Genomic DNA, 16,474 nt, shown 5'->3' with positions numbered 1-16,474 from the left:
TTTTTTTATTTTTATTTTTTATTTTTTTACAAAAACTGACAGGCTGATTCTAAAATTTATATGGAAATATAATGGGCCAAGAATAGCCAAAGGCAATCTTGAAGAAAAATACAGCTGAAGGGTCTTATGCTATCAGATATTAAAACCTATTTTTTAAATTATAGTAATTAAAATAATGTCGTATTAACACACGAATAAACAAAACGATCAATGGCAAAGAAGAAAGTGTCCAGAAAGAGATCCACACATAAAAGTTTCCCTGATTTATGACAAAGGCAACACTACAGTTCAGTGGGGAAAAAATGATCTGTTCAGTAAATGGTGCCAGGTCAACTGGACATCCATACGGGAAAAAAAAATGTTGATCTTCACTTGTTACCATACAAAAATCAGTACCAGATGGATGACAGATCTAAATGGGAAAAGGTCAAATAAAGTTTTTAAAGAAAATATCTTTGTGACCTTAGAGTAGGCAAATATTTTTTTAACAGCACTAATCACAAAAGAATAAGGTTTAATTGGATTATAATAAGGAGCTTCTGTTCATTAAAAGACACGATTAAAAGAGTGCAGAGGCCACATATAGCCCAAGGTAAGATATATGAGGTATATACAGTTGTATCTTTATTCATGGGGAATTAGTCACATGACTAGGGCAAATACCCAGTCCATGGATGCTCAAGTCCCTTATATAAAATGGCATAGTATTTGCATATAACATACACACATTCTCCCACATATTTTAAATCATCTCTAGATTATTTTTAATACCTAATACAATGTGAACACTATGTAAATAGTTGTTATCCTGTATAGTTTTTTATTTGTATTATTTTTTGAATATTTTTGAGTATTTATTTATTTATTTATTTAGAGATATAGTCTCACTCTGTCACCCAGGCTGGAATTGTAGCTCACTGCAGCATCAAATTCCTGGGCTCAGGCAATCTTCTGCCTCAGGCTCTGGAGTAGCTGGCATTACAGACATGCACCACCATACCTGGTTAATTTTTTTCTTTTTTTTTTTAATATGCAGGATCTTGTTAATGTTGACCAGGCTGGTCTCAAACTCCTGGCTTCAAGCAATACTCCCACCTTAGCCTCCCAAAGTGCTGGGATTATAGGCATGAGCCACCTCACTGGGCCAGAGTATTTCCTTTATTTTTTTTTTTGAGATGGAATCTTACTCTGTCACCCAGAGCAACCTCCGCCTCCTGGGTTCAAGCGATTCTCATGCCTCAGCCTCTGGAGTAGCTGGGACTACAGGTGCATGCCACCATGCCCAGCTAGTTTTTGTGTTTTTTAGTAGAGACGGGGTTTCGCCATGTTGGCCAGGCTGGTCTCAAACTCCTAGCCTCAAGTGATCCGCCTGGCTCAGCTTTCCAAAGTGCTAGGATTACAGGCGTGAGCCACGGTTGGTCCAATCTGCAGATGTGGAACTATCAGCTAAGGAGGGCCAACTGCATCTCTAACAAAGGACTTGTATCCAGTGTATGTAAAGAATTCCTTCAAATCAGTAAGAAAAAGAGACAACCCAATAGAAAAATATGCAAGAAATTTGATGTGGCTTCACAAAATGGATATACAATTGGCTAATAAACACATTAAAAATCTTAACGTCTTTATCAAGAAAATACAAATTAAAACCTCAAGGAGATACCAGGACATAGCCCCTAGAATCATAAAAAGAAAAACACTAAAATTAGCAACTGTTGATGAGGATGTGGGGCAATGGGACCTCTCATACATTCCTGGCAGGAGAATAAACTGGTACAACCACTTTGGAATCAATTTTGGCAATATCTACAGAAATATCTATGTATTTGCTATGACCCAGCAATTCCATTCCTACATATATATCCACCAGAAATATGTTTAACCAAACACATACAAAAAGGTTCACAGTAGCACTAGTTTAAACCTGGGAACTACTCAATGACCATTAACGGAAGAATGAATTTAAAAATGATCATATATTCACATGGAATACAATGTAGAAATAAAAACTCTCATGTTAACAATATGGACGAATCTCACAAATAAAGCCAGAGAGGAAAAAAAAAAAAAAGTCAGAAATAAGAGAGTATATAAATGGAAATGCACAGTGTCTAAACAATAAAAATAGACAAAATTAATCTAGGTTATTATGTTTAAATAGCGATCATTTTGGGGTAGGGAGTAGTGATGGAAAGGACCAGGAGGGAGCTTCTGGTGTGCTGGTGATGTTGTTTCTTTTTTCATTTTTTATTTTTTTGGGGCAGAGTCTGGCTCTGTCATCCAAGCTGGAGTACAGTGGTACGATCATGGCTCACTGCAGCCTTGACCTACCGAGGCTCAAGTGATTCTCCCACCTCAGCCTCCCGAGTAGCTGGGACTACAGTCACGTGCCACCACGCCCAGATAATTTTTGTCTTTTTTGTAGAGATAGGGTTTCACCATGTTGTCCAGGCTAATCTCAAACTCCTGGGTTCAAGGGATCCATCTGCCTCAGCCTTCCAAAGTGCTGAGATTACAGGTGTGAGCCACCATGCCCCATCTGTTGTTTCTTGATCTGGGTGCTGGTTACATGGGTGTGCTCAACATGTGAAAATATAACCATCTGCACACTTGTGATTTGTGCCCTGTCCTTATGTAAATTATATTGCAATAAAAATTGTGTATATCAAAAAGCAAACAAACAGCAAACTGGAAATTTTCTGCAAGTATGACAAAGGCTTGGTAATACATGAAGAACTCACGCAAGTCAATTTTTTTAAAGCTAGCATCTAATAAGAAAATGAGCAACAAATATGAAGAGAAATGTTCAAAGAAAAATGGCTAATAAATGTATAAATGCACAAAATGCAAATTAAAACAATGGAATGTTATTTTTGCCTATCCAATTAGCAAAGATTAAAGGAAACTGTTAAGGCTGTTGTTGAGGATTTGGTGAAACCAATACTCTCTTATTCTTAACGGAAACCTCCTGAATTGGTATAACCTTTCTGCGTAAGTCTTAAATGTTCATATTCTTTGACCCACTAGTTCTACTTCTAAAAATTATTCTGAGGAAAATCAGAGTTGTGGTTAAAGATAGGCTTATATCACTGTTGATTACAATGGTATTTTGAAAAAAAAGGCTATATTATGATACACATGAGGGGATATTATAATATTAATGTTTTCAAAGAATGATGAATGGGAAAAGATTCACGATAAAGTCAAGTGAAAAATATATACAAAATTCTTTGTGGTATACCTTTTGTTTTAAAAAATATCACACACACATTGTGTCCTAATATAGAGGCTAAAAAATTACACACACATAAACACACATTTACATAGAAATAAAGTCTATAAGAACACATACCATACTGTTAGTAGTTACCATCTTTGGGTGGTGGGATAATGGATGATTTTAACTTGGGGGCTTATTTTCTACAATAAAATGTTCCTTGAGCATATATTACTATTATATTCAGAAATCAAAAAAATGGGTAAGTTACCCTTACTCTAGAAATCTATTTCTCTCTCCTTCAGCTACCACATTCAATCTATGAACATTGCCTCGATTTTAACTTACAAGTGTCTGTCCAAGCCATTATTCCATTACATCTCTCATTTCCAAAATTCAGGCCCTTGTCTTCCCTAATGAACGCCTCATATCTAGACTCTTCATTTTGGTAAAATGGCCACATTTTCCACTGCTTCTTCATTGCAGCCACATCAAGCCACTTTACATAGCCACCCTCCACACCCTGCCCCCTAAAAATGCACACCAGGTACTTTCGCACTTCCCAAGCTTGGCATACTCAGTTCTCTTTCCCTGTAATACATTTTCTCCTGCCGGTTTTTCTAATCCAATTCATAGTTAAAGATTCACCTCGGATATCGCGTACTGGGTGTAGCCTCTAGGAGGCCGCAAGAACAGAAATTAATCCTTCAATGACAGTTTGTACATATTTCAACATTTAGCATTCTGTCCTGTCTGTGCCTCGCTCTCTCGCTGTATGGCATGGGCCACTTCATTTTTAAATTTTCTTAAAATCTAGTTGGATAAATAAAAGTAAAGCGTATACATGCAATACACATATGTACAGGGGTGCGAGTTTTGACCTGTGTCTGGAAAAAATGGCATCAAAAACACTCGCCCGATTTTTTTCATTCAAGATGGCAGAGAACGTCTTAAAATAGTCCCACACAAAAGCACTCACATCTAGAGCCTCGAGTCAGAAGAACTGGCTACACCTAGCGCAACAGCAAAGGACAAAAGAATCGAATCTAGACGCTGAGATGCCCCGGCCCTAACCACCCACAGTAGGTCCCACATATAGACTTTAAACCGTGTTAGAAAACGGGCACCTGCTGCCTTCATTCCGAGGGCCACGCCTTGACGGTCAACAGTGACCTGAAGCACTTCTGGATACTGACCCAAAAAAATCGCGGATGGAAAAGGAGGAGGCTAAGTTGTGACTATCTAAAAGGCACGATTCGGCCCCGCCCCAGCCGGGCGCAGTCCCCCCGCGGCACATCCATTCCCAGGAAGGAAGAGACACCGCTCCAGCCCAGGGCCTGGCAACCGGGCACCGTCTGGGAATTCTGGGCGGGCCCGAGATAGAGGCCGGCCACGGCCAGGGCGCCTCTGGCTACACCTGTCAGGCGACGACGGACACTAGGCCCTGAAATCGCTGGGGTTCGGTGGTCGAGGCCAGCTGGAGCGCGTCACCCGATCCCTCGCCCCGGGAACGCCTTGCCTCCCCGCTTTCCGTCTCGTCCTTCTCAAACAAAGGCAATCCACACCCACCGCCATTTTCCTCTTACCTCAAAAACCACCTCTTCGTCAAACTCCGGTGTCATCCTTCTCCGCCATGCCACCCGCCTCAGCACGATGGGAAATGAAGGCGGGAGAACAGGCGGCACGGAGCTCCAGCTCCTGCCCGTCCCGTGGGTCTAGAAAACTACAATTCCCAACATGCCTCGCCGCTCACGCCCCCTTTTCGAGCCCGCATATTGGAGAAAAGAGTGAGCGTGTAAGCGAGAGAGGCGGGAGCGAGCTGAAGCTCGAGCCCTCCGATTGGAGGAGGCCAGGGCTTTTGTCTGCCTTTTACGGCCGCGACTAGCAGGGGGCGCCCGGAGCACTGCTGATTTTTGGAGCCCGAGAAGGGCACGCGCCAGCGGAGACGAAGAGAGCACTGCTCGTTCTCGCGCCTGGCTGTCAGCGTGCAGCTCTGCGGGGCGGTGCTAGTGCTCGCCCGCCCGCCCCCGGCGGCTCGCGCCCGGGAGCCCCGCAGGGTCGCTGGAGCCGGCCGCGTCCTTTGTGTGGCGCTCAGGCTGCGCCGCGGGGCGGCGGGACGGAATGTGGGCGCTGCGGGGGCTTTTCTCTTCTACCCGAACTGTGGGAACAATGGACTGAAAGGGGAACATGGATTGAGGGGCCGAGCGGGGAAGCGAGCTGCACCGGGGAATCATGACTTCTGCAGCCGGTAAGTGACGGCGCTCGCGCTGCCGCGGGAAAGTTTGTGGCGAGCGCTGCTAGGCTTGGGCTCGCGAGCAACTTTCTTCGCCGGGGTGGGCGAGTTGTGTGCCCCGTACCTTTGCCGAGCACCTCGGCAAGCGCGGAGCTAATGGGATTCGCTGCCTGATTTCTCGTCTTTTCCTGCCCAGAGAGGCTGTTTGGCAACCCGGGATTTCTCGGGGTCTCCCTTCCAAGGGGGACTGTGCTGGGGGCTCTGCACCAGGTGAAATGCGATGTGTAAAGGGCGTTCGCTCATCTCTCCAGCAGTGCGAGGACTTCGCCTTTGCATGTGAAAATAGTGTAGATTCCCAAGTTAATAAATCAGTTATTATAGGCAAAGGCAGTGTTCTCAGCGTGTTCAGTTTGGCCACTAAGTGAGTCACTTTCAACCTTGTATCTGCTGGTAAACCTTTTACCCATTTTAAAGAGGCGTACACATTGTCATGTCCTGGTGATTTTACCTCTGTTACCTGAGAAGCAGAGGAGTTGAGATTGTTGAGGGTTTTTTTGTTTTTGTTTGTTTTTTTTTTGCTTGTCTGCACCCAATTACAGATACTTTGTTTCTACCTGATTAGGGTAAACAAAGCTTTATTTTCTGTCTGCCTCCCATAGTTCTTTCCCCTTCATCCAAATGACAAAGCCTCTATCTTTGTGTGGATTTTCAGCAATTCTAGACGTTGTGTTTCTGAACATTCTTAAGGAACAATTTCTGTTTTACAAAATAATTACCAAAGTGGTGTTACGTTCACTTTATAAGTACATAGGTTAATTTTTAAACCAGAACTTATGTATTAAGTAGAGTGTTACGGATTATTTTACGTTTTTGTCCACGTTGAAACAAACTTTCATTAGAAATTTTATAGTGAAATAGTTTAAAGCTTCTTCTCAAAGTTACTTCCAGAATCAGCACTTAAGTATCAGATTAAATTTTCATTGCTTTACTTGGCATTTGTTTAAAATTCTTGCAACCTGAAACTGTCAAACAGCACTCAAATGTTCTGATTTGTATTATTTCTAAAGCCTAGATATATTGTGTTGCATTGCTCTCTGTGATCAGATTACAACAAACGAAACAAGAAGTTAGCCAATAGGAAAAGAAAGCAAGAAGTAGGTGTTGTGTGGGTCTTTCCTTTTTGATGTTATATGCACTTACATGAGATATCTTTATAAACTCTCTTTTCTTTGCCAAAGGGAGGCTTTATACTTACATAAGGTAAATTATTTTCATCCTACATTTCTGTGCCTTACCTTCGATCCAGAAATTGATTTAAATTAAAAGTGGTTGGAAATTTTAAAATCCTTCCAGCCAGTTTTAGTTCTTTCCTTTGTGGAGGTGTCAAATGTATTAAAATAACCGTATCTTGTATGTATCAGTTTTCAATTCCAGTCTTAACAGTTTATAAGGAACAGGCACAGAAGCATGTAATTTGACATTTATGTAAACCCAGTTTCTAGGGCCCAGACTGGAAGTTCATGATTCTTGCATTTGAATTATCCTAAAATAATGCAAGCTATTTTTGTATTTTATCAACTTTACAATTAAAGAAATCCACAGAAATTTTTGTGGTGTTTAAAGTGGGACACTTCCTATGTCTAGCCGAGTTGGTTGGTTTTTAGCATTGCTGGCTGAGAAGCATCGACTACTTTTTTGCTCACCCATCTGTTGGATTTATTATAATTCTTTCTGGTGTCTAGATGGGGAATATGGAAGAGAACTGGGGTTTTATTTCTACCCATTCTTATACGTATACATAGTTCTTACAAGCTGATTATGGTGCTTTTTGGGAACAATAGTCAAATTCATTGAAACGTTTAGGAAGGTTATTTGAAGTTAAGGGAGGGGATTTTTGCTTTTGAATCTAATCTGGGGTATTTGGAAGGGTTGGTTTAATTTAAGAAAATAAAAGGAACGTTGTAGAACATCTAGGTTGTATGTGTCCAGCAGAAAAGCTTGCTTTGTTTTTCTGCATCTATAAAATAATCTGCCCTTAGTGGAAATTTCAGAATTATTTTAAGCTATATATGAAAAAGGAGAAGCTGGGCGCGGTGGCTCACGCCTGTAATTCCATCACTTTGGGAGGCCAAGGCGGGTGGATCACTTGAGGTCAGGAGTTTGAGACCAGCCAGGCCAACATGGCAAAACCCTGTCTCTACTAAAAATACAAAAATTAGCCAGGTGTGGTGGGGTGCACCTGTAGTCCCAGCTATTCGGGAGGCTGAGATGAAAATTGCTTGATCCGGGGAGGCAGAGGTTGTGGTGAGCCAAGATCGAGCCACTGCACTCTAGCCTGGGTGACAGAGCAAGACTCTGTCACAAAAAAAAAAAAAAAAAAAAAGAAAAGAAAAAAGGAGAGAGAATTATAGGTATATATAGGTATATATTTTGTGTCCTTTTGAACATGTACAGGTCACTGTCTCATTGTCCATGCTTTGCATTTTGGCTGGTCCAGTAGCCAGAGAGTGTACATATGAACCACAGCCATCTGTGTGTAACAGATGACGAGTATGTTTGTAATAGTAAAATGGTACTAGTGCTTTACTTTCTTACCTTATATTTCCCTGCAGCCAAACAGCTGTGTAAATAAAAGATTTGCTGCTTTGCTCTAAGAAGCTTTGGGTCTGACTGTTGATACAGTATTAAGATCCAAAAGTGCTAGATTTGTTGCCAAATGTCATGCACTTATTTCACATTGGAGTAGACCATAATATAATGGCTTATTATTTTTTGAGTTGTGTTTCTTCCAAAATAGAGCCATGAAAAAAAAATAATGAAGAATTTTGGATATTGCTATACCAGTGACTTAGTTGAACACTTGTTCCTATTAATAATTAAGGAATTATTCAATAATCCTATTGAAATTGATTCCTGCTAACTTTTCAAAATATTATTCTAAATTAAAATGGATGTACAGTTTTGAGTGTGATTATTTTTAAAGAAGAAATTTTCTGTTATGGAGACATATTAAAGAGTATGTGTATGTGGCAGCTGTGATTATTCCCAGGCCCTGTTGTTAGCACTGGGATACATCAGTGAATGAGACAAAGTGCCTGCCCTTCTGGAGCTTGTGTCTTATGCTGAACACAGACAAAGGTGCACTGAAAAAACATCAACGCAGGAGAAAGAGGCCACAGTACATAAGGTTCTTCTGAAATGAGTATCTCAGAAGTTATCATCTCAGATTGCTATGGGCTTTAGAAGCCTGGTCAACTCCCCCATTTATAAGGAAGGAAAGTGAGGCAGCCAGGTCTGCACAAGGCCCACAATTAGGTTAGCCAGCTCCCTGAGTTATGTCTTTGACTTCCTTCAATACACAGTTAACTAACAGTGGCAAGCCCAAGTTCACAGTTATTAATTGAATTCAGTGAGTATGCATTGAGGGCTTTATGTACGTAATAGGGCTTTGCTATATTTATTGGGAATCAACTCCAGCTCATATGTAGTTAACTGAATTTCTGTGACACTACAACAGGAATTTATATCTCTTGGAAGCAGATTTGTATACAAAACACATTTTTTAAAAAGTAAAATTGGTACCAGGGACTTTTAAAAAATGATATTTACATGACCCTAAAGCTTCTGACAAGGTTCTAAGATACGGAAAGTAAAAGATTAATTTGATGAGATGAAGTTTTCTTCCAACTGTGGTAAAATAGCACGTAAGATAAATTTACCGTCTTACTCATTTTTAAGTGTATAGTTCAGAAGTGTTAAGTACATTCATATGGTATGGCCAATCTCAAGAACTCTTCATTTTCGAAACTATTTTTTTTTGTTTTCATGGAGACGGGGTCTTACTGTGTTGCCCAGGCTGGTCTCCAATTTCTGAGCTCAAGCAATCCTCCCACCTTGGCCTCCCAAGGTGCTGGGATTACAGGCATGAGCCACTATGCCAGGCTGCCAAAACTAATTTTTAAAAAATTATTTTAAAAATCCCAGAGGTAGGATGTTTTGATAATGGTTACAGAAATAAAATGAACTTGACAGTCTTAACTGAGTAAGATGGGCTGTTGGGAAGAGGCCTAAGGCATTCATACTTTCTCTTAAGACTTGACTTAATAAATGGAGGGTTTAACTTAATAGACATTTACAACTAGGTTTCTCACTAGGATTTGAAGGGTTTTTCAGTTATTTTCTGCCTAAAAACTCAGGCAAAATTAACTATGCTTATTGAACAGCTAACTGAAATTATGTAGTATAGGAATTTGCATTATTTCAAAAATAATTAATTTTTTTATTGATGATGACATTATACCTAGAAATTGAGTAAGAAGACATATATCATCATATACATCATATAATCTTTATTGCACACATAGAAGTAGAGATTTAGGGAATTCTTCCTTGGTTGGTAAAAGGAAGTAGAGCACCCTACTCCTCTTTTTTTAATAAAACTCAGTTCCGTGTAATAGCTTCCCAAGTGTCGTGACTAATTTCCTTTGTTCAAAAGGAAGTCATCACCAAATGAAATATCAGAGCGCGTGTCTATTCAAGTAATTAAAAAACATCCAGCAGTCCTTTGCAGCAGATATTTTGAAAAGTTTTTTCAGTAAATTAAGTTTTTATTAAGTGTTAGATCCTGTCAAAGGAACAAATATAAACGTAAAAGATAAAATATTTTTTATCTCACGTCTCCTTGGGGAAATACGATCAATAATATGACAGTGTAGGTTTAAGAACGTAAGGGAACTTACAGATATACAGGCTTTATTTATCTTTTCGCTTTGTAGGTCTTTTGTGTAATGTTTTTATTAGGTTCCTATAGTATAGGAACAGATCTGTACCGATGTAGCATTGTATAATAGGTGTTAGTTAAATACCTTATATATAATGTCTAGGAAGAATTGCTACACTAGAAATTGTGGTTATCTTTTAAATATACTAGAACAGTGGATGTTAATGAGGGATAAACAACATAACCACCTGTGGAACTTAAAAGATGTCCAGATGTCCAGGATCTATCCCCAGAAACTCTAACTAGTTCACTCTGGGGTAGGGCCTAGACATGTGACTTTTTAAAAAATAGAGCTCCGTAAAGGAATTTTTTTTTTTTTAATTAATTTTTTTTTGCACACAAAAACAATAAACATTTTCTAAAAAATACATACAAACAAAAAGATGCGTATCAAACATATTAGGAAGGTTGCACATGGGAAGTCGGGGAATAGAAATGGGGGGTGGGAGTTAAAATAAATGAGAGAGGGACTTTATATGGATCAGTGATAATAACTCAATCCTCTATTTGACAAAGAAGAGGGAGAAGGAAGAGGAAGAAAAAGAAAGTGGGATAAAGGATCAGAAAGGGAGGAAAATAGAAAAAATTAGAGTATGACTCCAGGGTAGACCTGTTTTGTTGTCACTGAGTTGGTTGGTTGGTTTGTCTGTTGTATTTTTCATGTTTCGCCAAGTTGGCCAGACTGGGCTCGAACTCCTAGCCCGAAGTGATCAACCCGCCTCGCCCCCCAGAGTGCCGGGACCACAGGCGTGAGCCACCACGTCCAGCCCCCACATTGCTTCTGGCCTCCGTGGTAGACCTCCCAGACGGAGCGGCCGGGCAGAGGCGCTCCTCACTTCTTCCCAGACACGGGGCGGCCGGGCAGAGGCGCTCCTCACTTCCCAGACGGGGCGGCCAGGCAGAGACGCTCCTCACTTCTTCCCAGACGATAGGTGGCCGGGCAGAGGCGCTCAGAGCTCCGTAAAGGAATTAATGAAAATTCCCAACTAATAACTCTTGCAGAAAGAAATACCAGGTTTATTATGAGCCTTAAATAATACCAAAGAATTAATTTTCAGTTTTTAAATTTAGAAAATTTCTGATTTCTGTCTTCCTTTTTTAATATTGTTTTGGGGTTCTATCTATTGAGGTAGACAGATCATTGATAAAAGGCATTTATTTATACAACTCAATTATATTATCCTTGAGATAGAAGACTACTACTGCTTATTCACATGAGAAGTTTAAAGAGTTGCATCCTACATTTAACTTAGGCAAATTCAACTTTCAGCACTTGGCAAATGAATTGAAGAACTACTATGTGGGTCCCAAACTGAAGTCAATTATTTCATTTATTGTCAATGAAAGATATGATGGGCCGGGCACGGTGGCTCACGCCTATAATCCCAGCACTTTGGGAGGCTGAGGTGGGTGGATCACGAGGTCAGGAGTTCGAGACCAGCCTGATCAACATGTTGAAACCCCGCCTCTACTAAAAATACAAAACTTAGCCGGATGTGGTGGTGCGCACTTGTAATCCCAGCTACTCAGAAGGCTGAGGCAGGAGAATCACTTGAACCCTGGAGGCAGAGGTTGCAGTGAGCCGAGATCGCATCACTGCACTCCAGCCTGGGTGACAGGGCAAGACTCTGTCTCACAAAAAAAAAAGAAGAAGAAGAAGAAAAAAAGATATGGTAACCAGTTCCAAAGTTGGAGAAACAAACTGTATTGGATTTATTTAAAAATGTACAATAGACCCAAAGCTATGTATGGAATTGAAAGACAATTTAAGGAATTTTCAGGAGAAATATTGATACTATATAATGTAACATATTCTGTAAAAGGCAAGGTCATATTGTTAAAAATAAAAAATGCTATCAGATTTAATCATGTATCATTTTGTGCTTTGGTTGTTTTGACATCAAATTATTATTTTTTCCTTTCTAGAGATGAAGAAGCCACCAGTGGCCCCCAAGCCCAAGTTTGTTGTGGCAAATAATAAGCCAGCTCCACCTCCTATTGCACCTAAACCTGACATTGTGATTTCTAGTGTTCCACAGTCAACAAAGAAAATGAAACCAGCAATAGCCCCAAAACCAAAAGTCCTGAAGAGCTCACCTGTTCGAGACATTGGGCAGTCACCATCAAGCAAAATCATGTTGAACCTGGAAGGGCATAAACAGGAATTAGCTGAAAGCACTGACAACTTTAATTGTAAATATGAAGGCGATCAGAGCAGTGATTGTATTTCACCAATGTGTTCCTGCAGTTCTGAGTGTATCCATAAGCTGGGCCACAGAGAGAATTTGTGTGTAAAGCAGCTTGTTTTAGAGCCCCTGGAAATGAATGCAAATTTAGAAAACAGTAAAATTGATGAGACTTTGACTATAAAAACTAGGAGTAAATGTGATTTGTATGGTGAAAAAGCCAAGAATCAGGGTGGGGTTGTTTTAAAGGCAAGCATTTTAGAAGAGAAGCTCAAAGATGCCTTAATACACCGAATGCCACCTTTTATTTCCGCACAGAAGCACAGGCCCACAGACAGCCCGGAAATGAATGGTGGCTGTAATTCAAATGGACAATTCAGAATTGAATTTGCAGATATGTCACCTTCCCCATCCAGCTTTGAAAAAGTTCCTGATCATCACAGTTGCCACTTACACCTTCCTAGTGATGAATGTGAAAATTTTGAAACTTGCCAGGATGACAGTGAAAAAAGCAATAATTGCTTTCAGTCATCTGAACTAGAGGCTCTGGAAAATGGGAAAAGGAGTACTTTTATATCTTCAGATGGAGTTAGTAAGAAATCAGAAGTCAAAGACCTTGGTCCCTTAGAAATTCATTTAGTACCATATACCCCAAAATTTCCAACTCCCAAGCCCAGAAAGACACGAACTGCTCGTCTGTTACGCCAAAAGTGTGTAGCTACTCCTAGTGAAAGCACTGAAGAACCAGGGAATTCAGACAGTAGCTCTTCCTGTCTTACTGAAAATAGTTTGAAAATCAATAAAATCAGTGTTCTTCATCAGAATGTTTTGTGTAAGCAGGAACAGGTGGATAAAATGAAGCTGGGAAATAAAAGTGAATTGAATATGGAATCCAACAGTGACACACAGGACTTAGTCAATTCACAGAAAGCCATGGGTGATGAAACATCTTCCTTTGAAAAAATGGCACCTTCTTTTGATACAGACTCTAATTTGAGTTCTGACAGCACAACTGTAGATGGTTCTAGTATGTCACTTGCTGTGGACGAAGGGACCGATTTTTTAAGATGTACTCTATCTATGAGCCTGCCTAAGCAGCTCAAATTAACTTGCAATGAACATTCGCAATCTGGGAGAAACCTGGGAGTTTCTGCCCCTCAAATGCAAAAGGAATCTGTTATAAAAGAGGAAAATTCTCTACGAATTGTCCCCAAAAAACCTCAAAGACATAGCTTGCCTGCTACAGGAGTGCTTAAAAAGGCTGCCTCCGAGGAGCTTGTGGAAAAAAGTTCTTATCCTTCAAGTGAAGAAAAACGTTCAGAGAAGAGTCTAGAAAGAAATCACCTTCAGCATTTGTGTGCCCAAAACCGTGGTGTGTCATCCTCCTTTGATATGCCTAAACGGGCTTCAGAAAAGCCAGTGTGGAAGTTACCTCATCCTATTTTACCGTTTTCAGGGAACCCAGAATCCTTAAAATCTGTCACCGTATCGTCAAACAGTGAGCCTTCAACAGCCCTAACCAAGCCCAGAGCAAAATCGTTATCTGCTATGGATGTGGAAAAGTGCACTAAGCCTTGCAAAGACTCTACAAAGAAAAACTCTTTTAAAAAGTTGCTCAGCATGAAACTGTCCATCTGTTTCACGAAGAGTGACTTTCAAAAATTTTGGTCCAAGAGTAGCCAACTCGGAGACACCACCACAGGCCACCTCTCCAGTGGGGAGCAGAAGGGGATTGAAAGTGATTGGCAAGGCTTGTTGGTAGGAGAGGAGAAGAGAAGTAAACCCATCAAGGCATATTCCACAGAAAACTATAGCCTGGAATCTCAAAAGAAGAGGAAGAAGTCTCGGGGCCAGACCAGTGCAGCTAATGGTCTGAGAGCTGAGTCTTTGGATGACCAAATGCTCTCCCGGGAGTCATCATCTCAGGCACCTTACAAGTCTGTTACAAGCCTCTGTGCACCGGAGTATGAAAATATACGCCATTATGAGGAAATACCAGAGTACGAGAACTTGCCATTTATTATGGCTATACGGAAAACTCAAGAGTTGGAATGGCAGAATTCCAGCAGCATGGAGGACGCTGATGCAAATGTGTATGAGGTAGAAGAGCTGTATGAAGCTCCAGATGGCCAGCTGCAACTTGGACCCAGACATCAGCATTCCAGGTAACAGGTGCCAGACAGACACTTTTGCATGCATCGTTGCAATTAACCTTCAACAGCCTGGTGAGTTAGGAATGCAGGGGGGAAAAAACACGTGGTTGAAGGAATAGTTTAGAAAATGTGTATTAAATTATTCTCAAGTGCAGCCTCCTTTTAGCACACAGTTGGAATGGTATTTGCAATACAAGCTTGAAGTAGTTAATGTATTTTATTTAATTTATTTTCAAATTCAAAGAATTTGAACCAGTGGCAGTGTAGGTGCCGCTGCAAGGAAGGCATGGAACAGAGAGGTCCTGGGCCTCCAGACACCAGCTCAGAAGTCATATCAGGAAACCTGGGGCAGGAAATTGGCCAATTCAATGACATTTATTTGCTAGGTGTAAGAAATCTGAAGTTACTGAAATATGCAGGCATTTACGTGTGGCGCCCTTATCAGGTGGAACCTCCACATTTTTAGAAGTTCACCACTCTTTGAAGATTGGTCATTTTACCTGTTGATAGCTAATCGCTGACCTCAAGTGGATATAGGAAAAATGCAGGAAACACGTAACTACTCTTTATTTCTCACTTTTAAAATAATTTAATTTAATTTAATTTTTTTGTTTTTTTTGAGATGAGGTCTTACTCTGTCACCCAGGCTGGAGTGCAGTGGTATGATCATGGCTCACTGCAGCCTCGACCCCCCAGGCTCAAGCAGTCCTCCCATCTCAGCCTCCTTGAGTAGCTGGGACTATAGGTGCATGCTACCATGCCTAGATAATTTTTGTATTTTTTGTAGAGACAGGGTTTTGCCATCATGCCCAGGCTGATCTTGAACTCCTGGGCTCAAGCAATCCTCCTGCCTTTGCCTCCCAAAGTGTTGGGATTACAGGCGTGAGTCACTGCACTGGGCCTGTTTCTCACTTTTCTATGTGCGCTTCCTACCTGTGGAATACCTACTCCATCTCTCTTATTAAAATCGTGCCCATCCTCGATAATCCACCCCCTCAGTCTTTGGCTTCATTAAGCTTCTACAATTACCTAGTCAGAAGTGTTTACTTCCTATTCTGACCACCCAGTTATGCTGTGATATCCTTTCATCTCAGGCTGTCTTAATGTATAACTATGTATTGGCATGTCTGATGTTCTGTATTTGGTTTTAAGCTCCATGAAGAGTTCTAGTCATCTCTTTGCCCTGGATAAAGCCAAGCAAGAGGCCTAGTAGAATCAGTAGATGTTGATTGGGTCTAAGAGAGAATGAATGAAAATAGGCCAAGGGAGCAACCACTGCAGCGGCTTCCTTCTCTCCATAGTTGCATAGGTAGCTTTTCCATTGTATTTCTGATGTTTGTTTGTGTTTAACAAAAAAGCACATGGACCCTTTTGGAAATCTTTAGATTGTTCTTAGTCCACTAACTTCAGGTCTTTGAAATTCAAGTCTTAAAATGTGAATTTTCTAGAAAATACTTGGCACATAGTGGGGTGTATTAGTCCGTTCTCACGCTGCTAATAAAAACATACCCAAGACTGGGTAATTTATAAAGGAAAGACGTTTAATTGACTCACAGTTCAGCATGCCTGGGGAGGCTTCAGGAAACTTATAATCATGGCGGAAGGGGGAGCAAACACGTCCTTCTTTACATGGGGGCAGCAAGGAGAAGTGCAGACCGAAAGATTGAAAAGCCCCTTATAGAACCATCAGATCTTGTCAGAACTCACTATCTCTAGAACAGCAGCTTGGGGGAAAACCACCCCATGATTAAATTACCTCCCACCGGGTCCCTCCCACAACACGTAGGGATTATGGGGACTACAATTCAAGATGAAATTTGGGTGGGGACACAGCCAAAGCATATCATGGAGGCTCCAAAAAAAAAAAAAAAAAAGCATTGTTCGGTGAATTGAATATGTAAAATTGTC

General features: G+C 40.8%; 2 protein-coding genes across 16 annotated transcripts in view; one reads left to right on the top strand and one right to left on the bottom strand.

Annotated features, from left to right (window-relative positions):
• Positions 1-5,330, bottom strand: part of VEZT (vezatin, adherens junctions transmembrane protein) — an 83,132-nt gene extending 77,802 nt beyond the window's left edge. For 6 of the 15 annotated variants that reach the window (XM_055238397.2, XM_055238392.2, XM_055238398.2 and 3 more), the window contains exon 1: positions 4,801-4,945. In XM_055238397.2, the coding sequence (XP_055094372.1) occupies positions 4,801-4,836 (36 nt within the window). In that variant the 5' untranslated portion in view covers positions 4,837-4,945. Of the gene's footprint in view, positions 1-4,800 lie in introns of all 15 variants that reach the window. The other 9 variants (XM_055238394.2, XM_055238396.2, XM_055238385.2 and 6 more) reach the window with 8 other exon arrangements.
• The window catches only part of FGD6 (FYVE, RhoGEF and PH domain containing 6), a 139,825-nt gene continuing 128,425 nt past the window's right edge, over positions 5,075-16,474 (top strand). Inside the window, exons 1-2 of the mRNA XM_055238380.2 lie at positions 5,075-5,462; positions 12,154-14,578. Coding sequence (XP_055094355.1) covers positions 5,447-5,462; positions 12,154-14,578 — 2,441 coding nt within the window. The 5' untranslated portion in view covers positions 5,075-5,446. The remainder of the gene's footprint in view (positions 5,463-12,153; positions 14,579-16,474) is intronic.

This window comes from Symphalangus syndactylus, chromosome 13 (genome assembly GCF_028878055.3).
Source record: "Symphalangus syndactylus isolate Jambi chromosome 13, NHGRI_mSymSyn1-v2.1_pri, whole genome shotgun sequence".
In the NCBI taxonomy this organism is placed as follows: domain Eukaryota; kingdom Metazoa; phylum Chordata; class Mammalia; order Primates; family Hylobatidae; genus Symphalangus; species Symphalangus syndactylus.
Note: the sequence above shows the minus strand (reverse complement) of the source record. Positions and strands in the feature narration are given on the sequence as shown.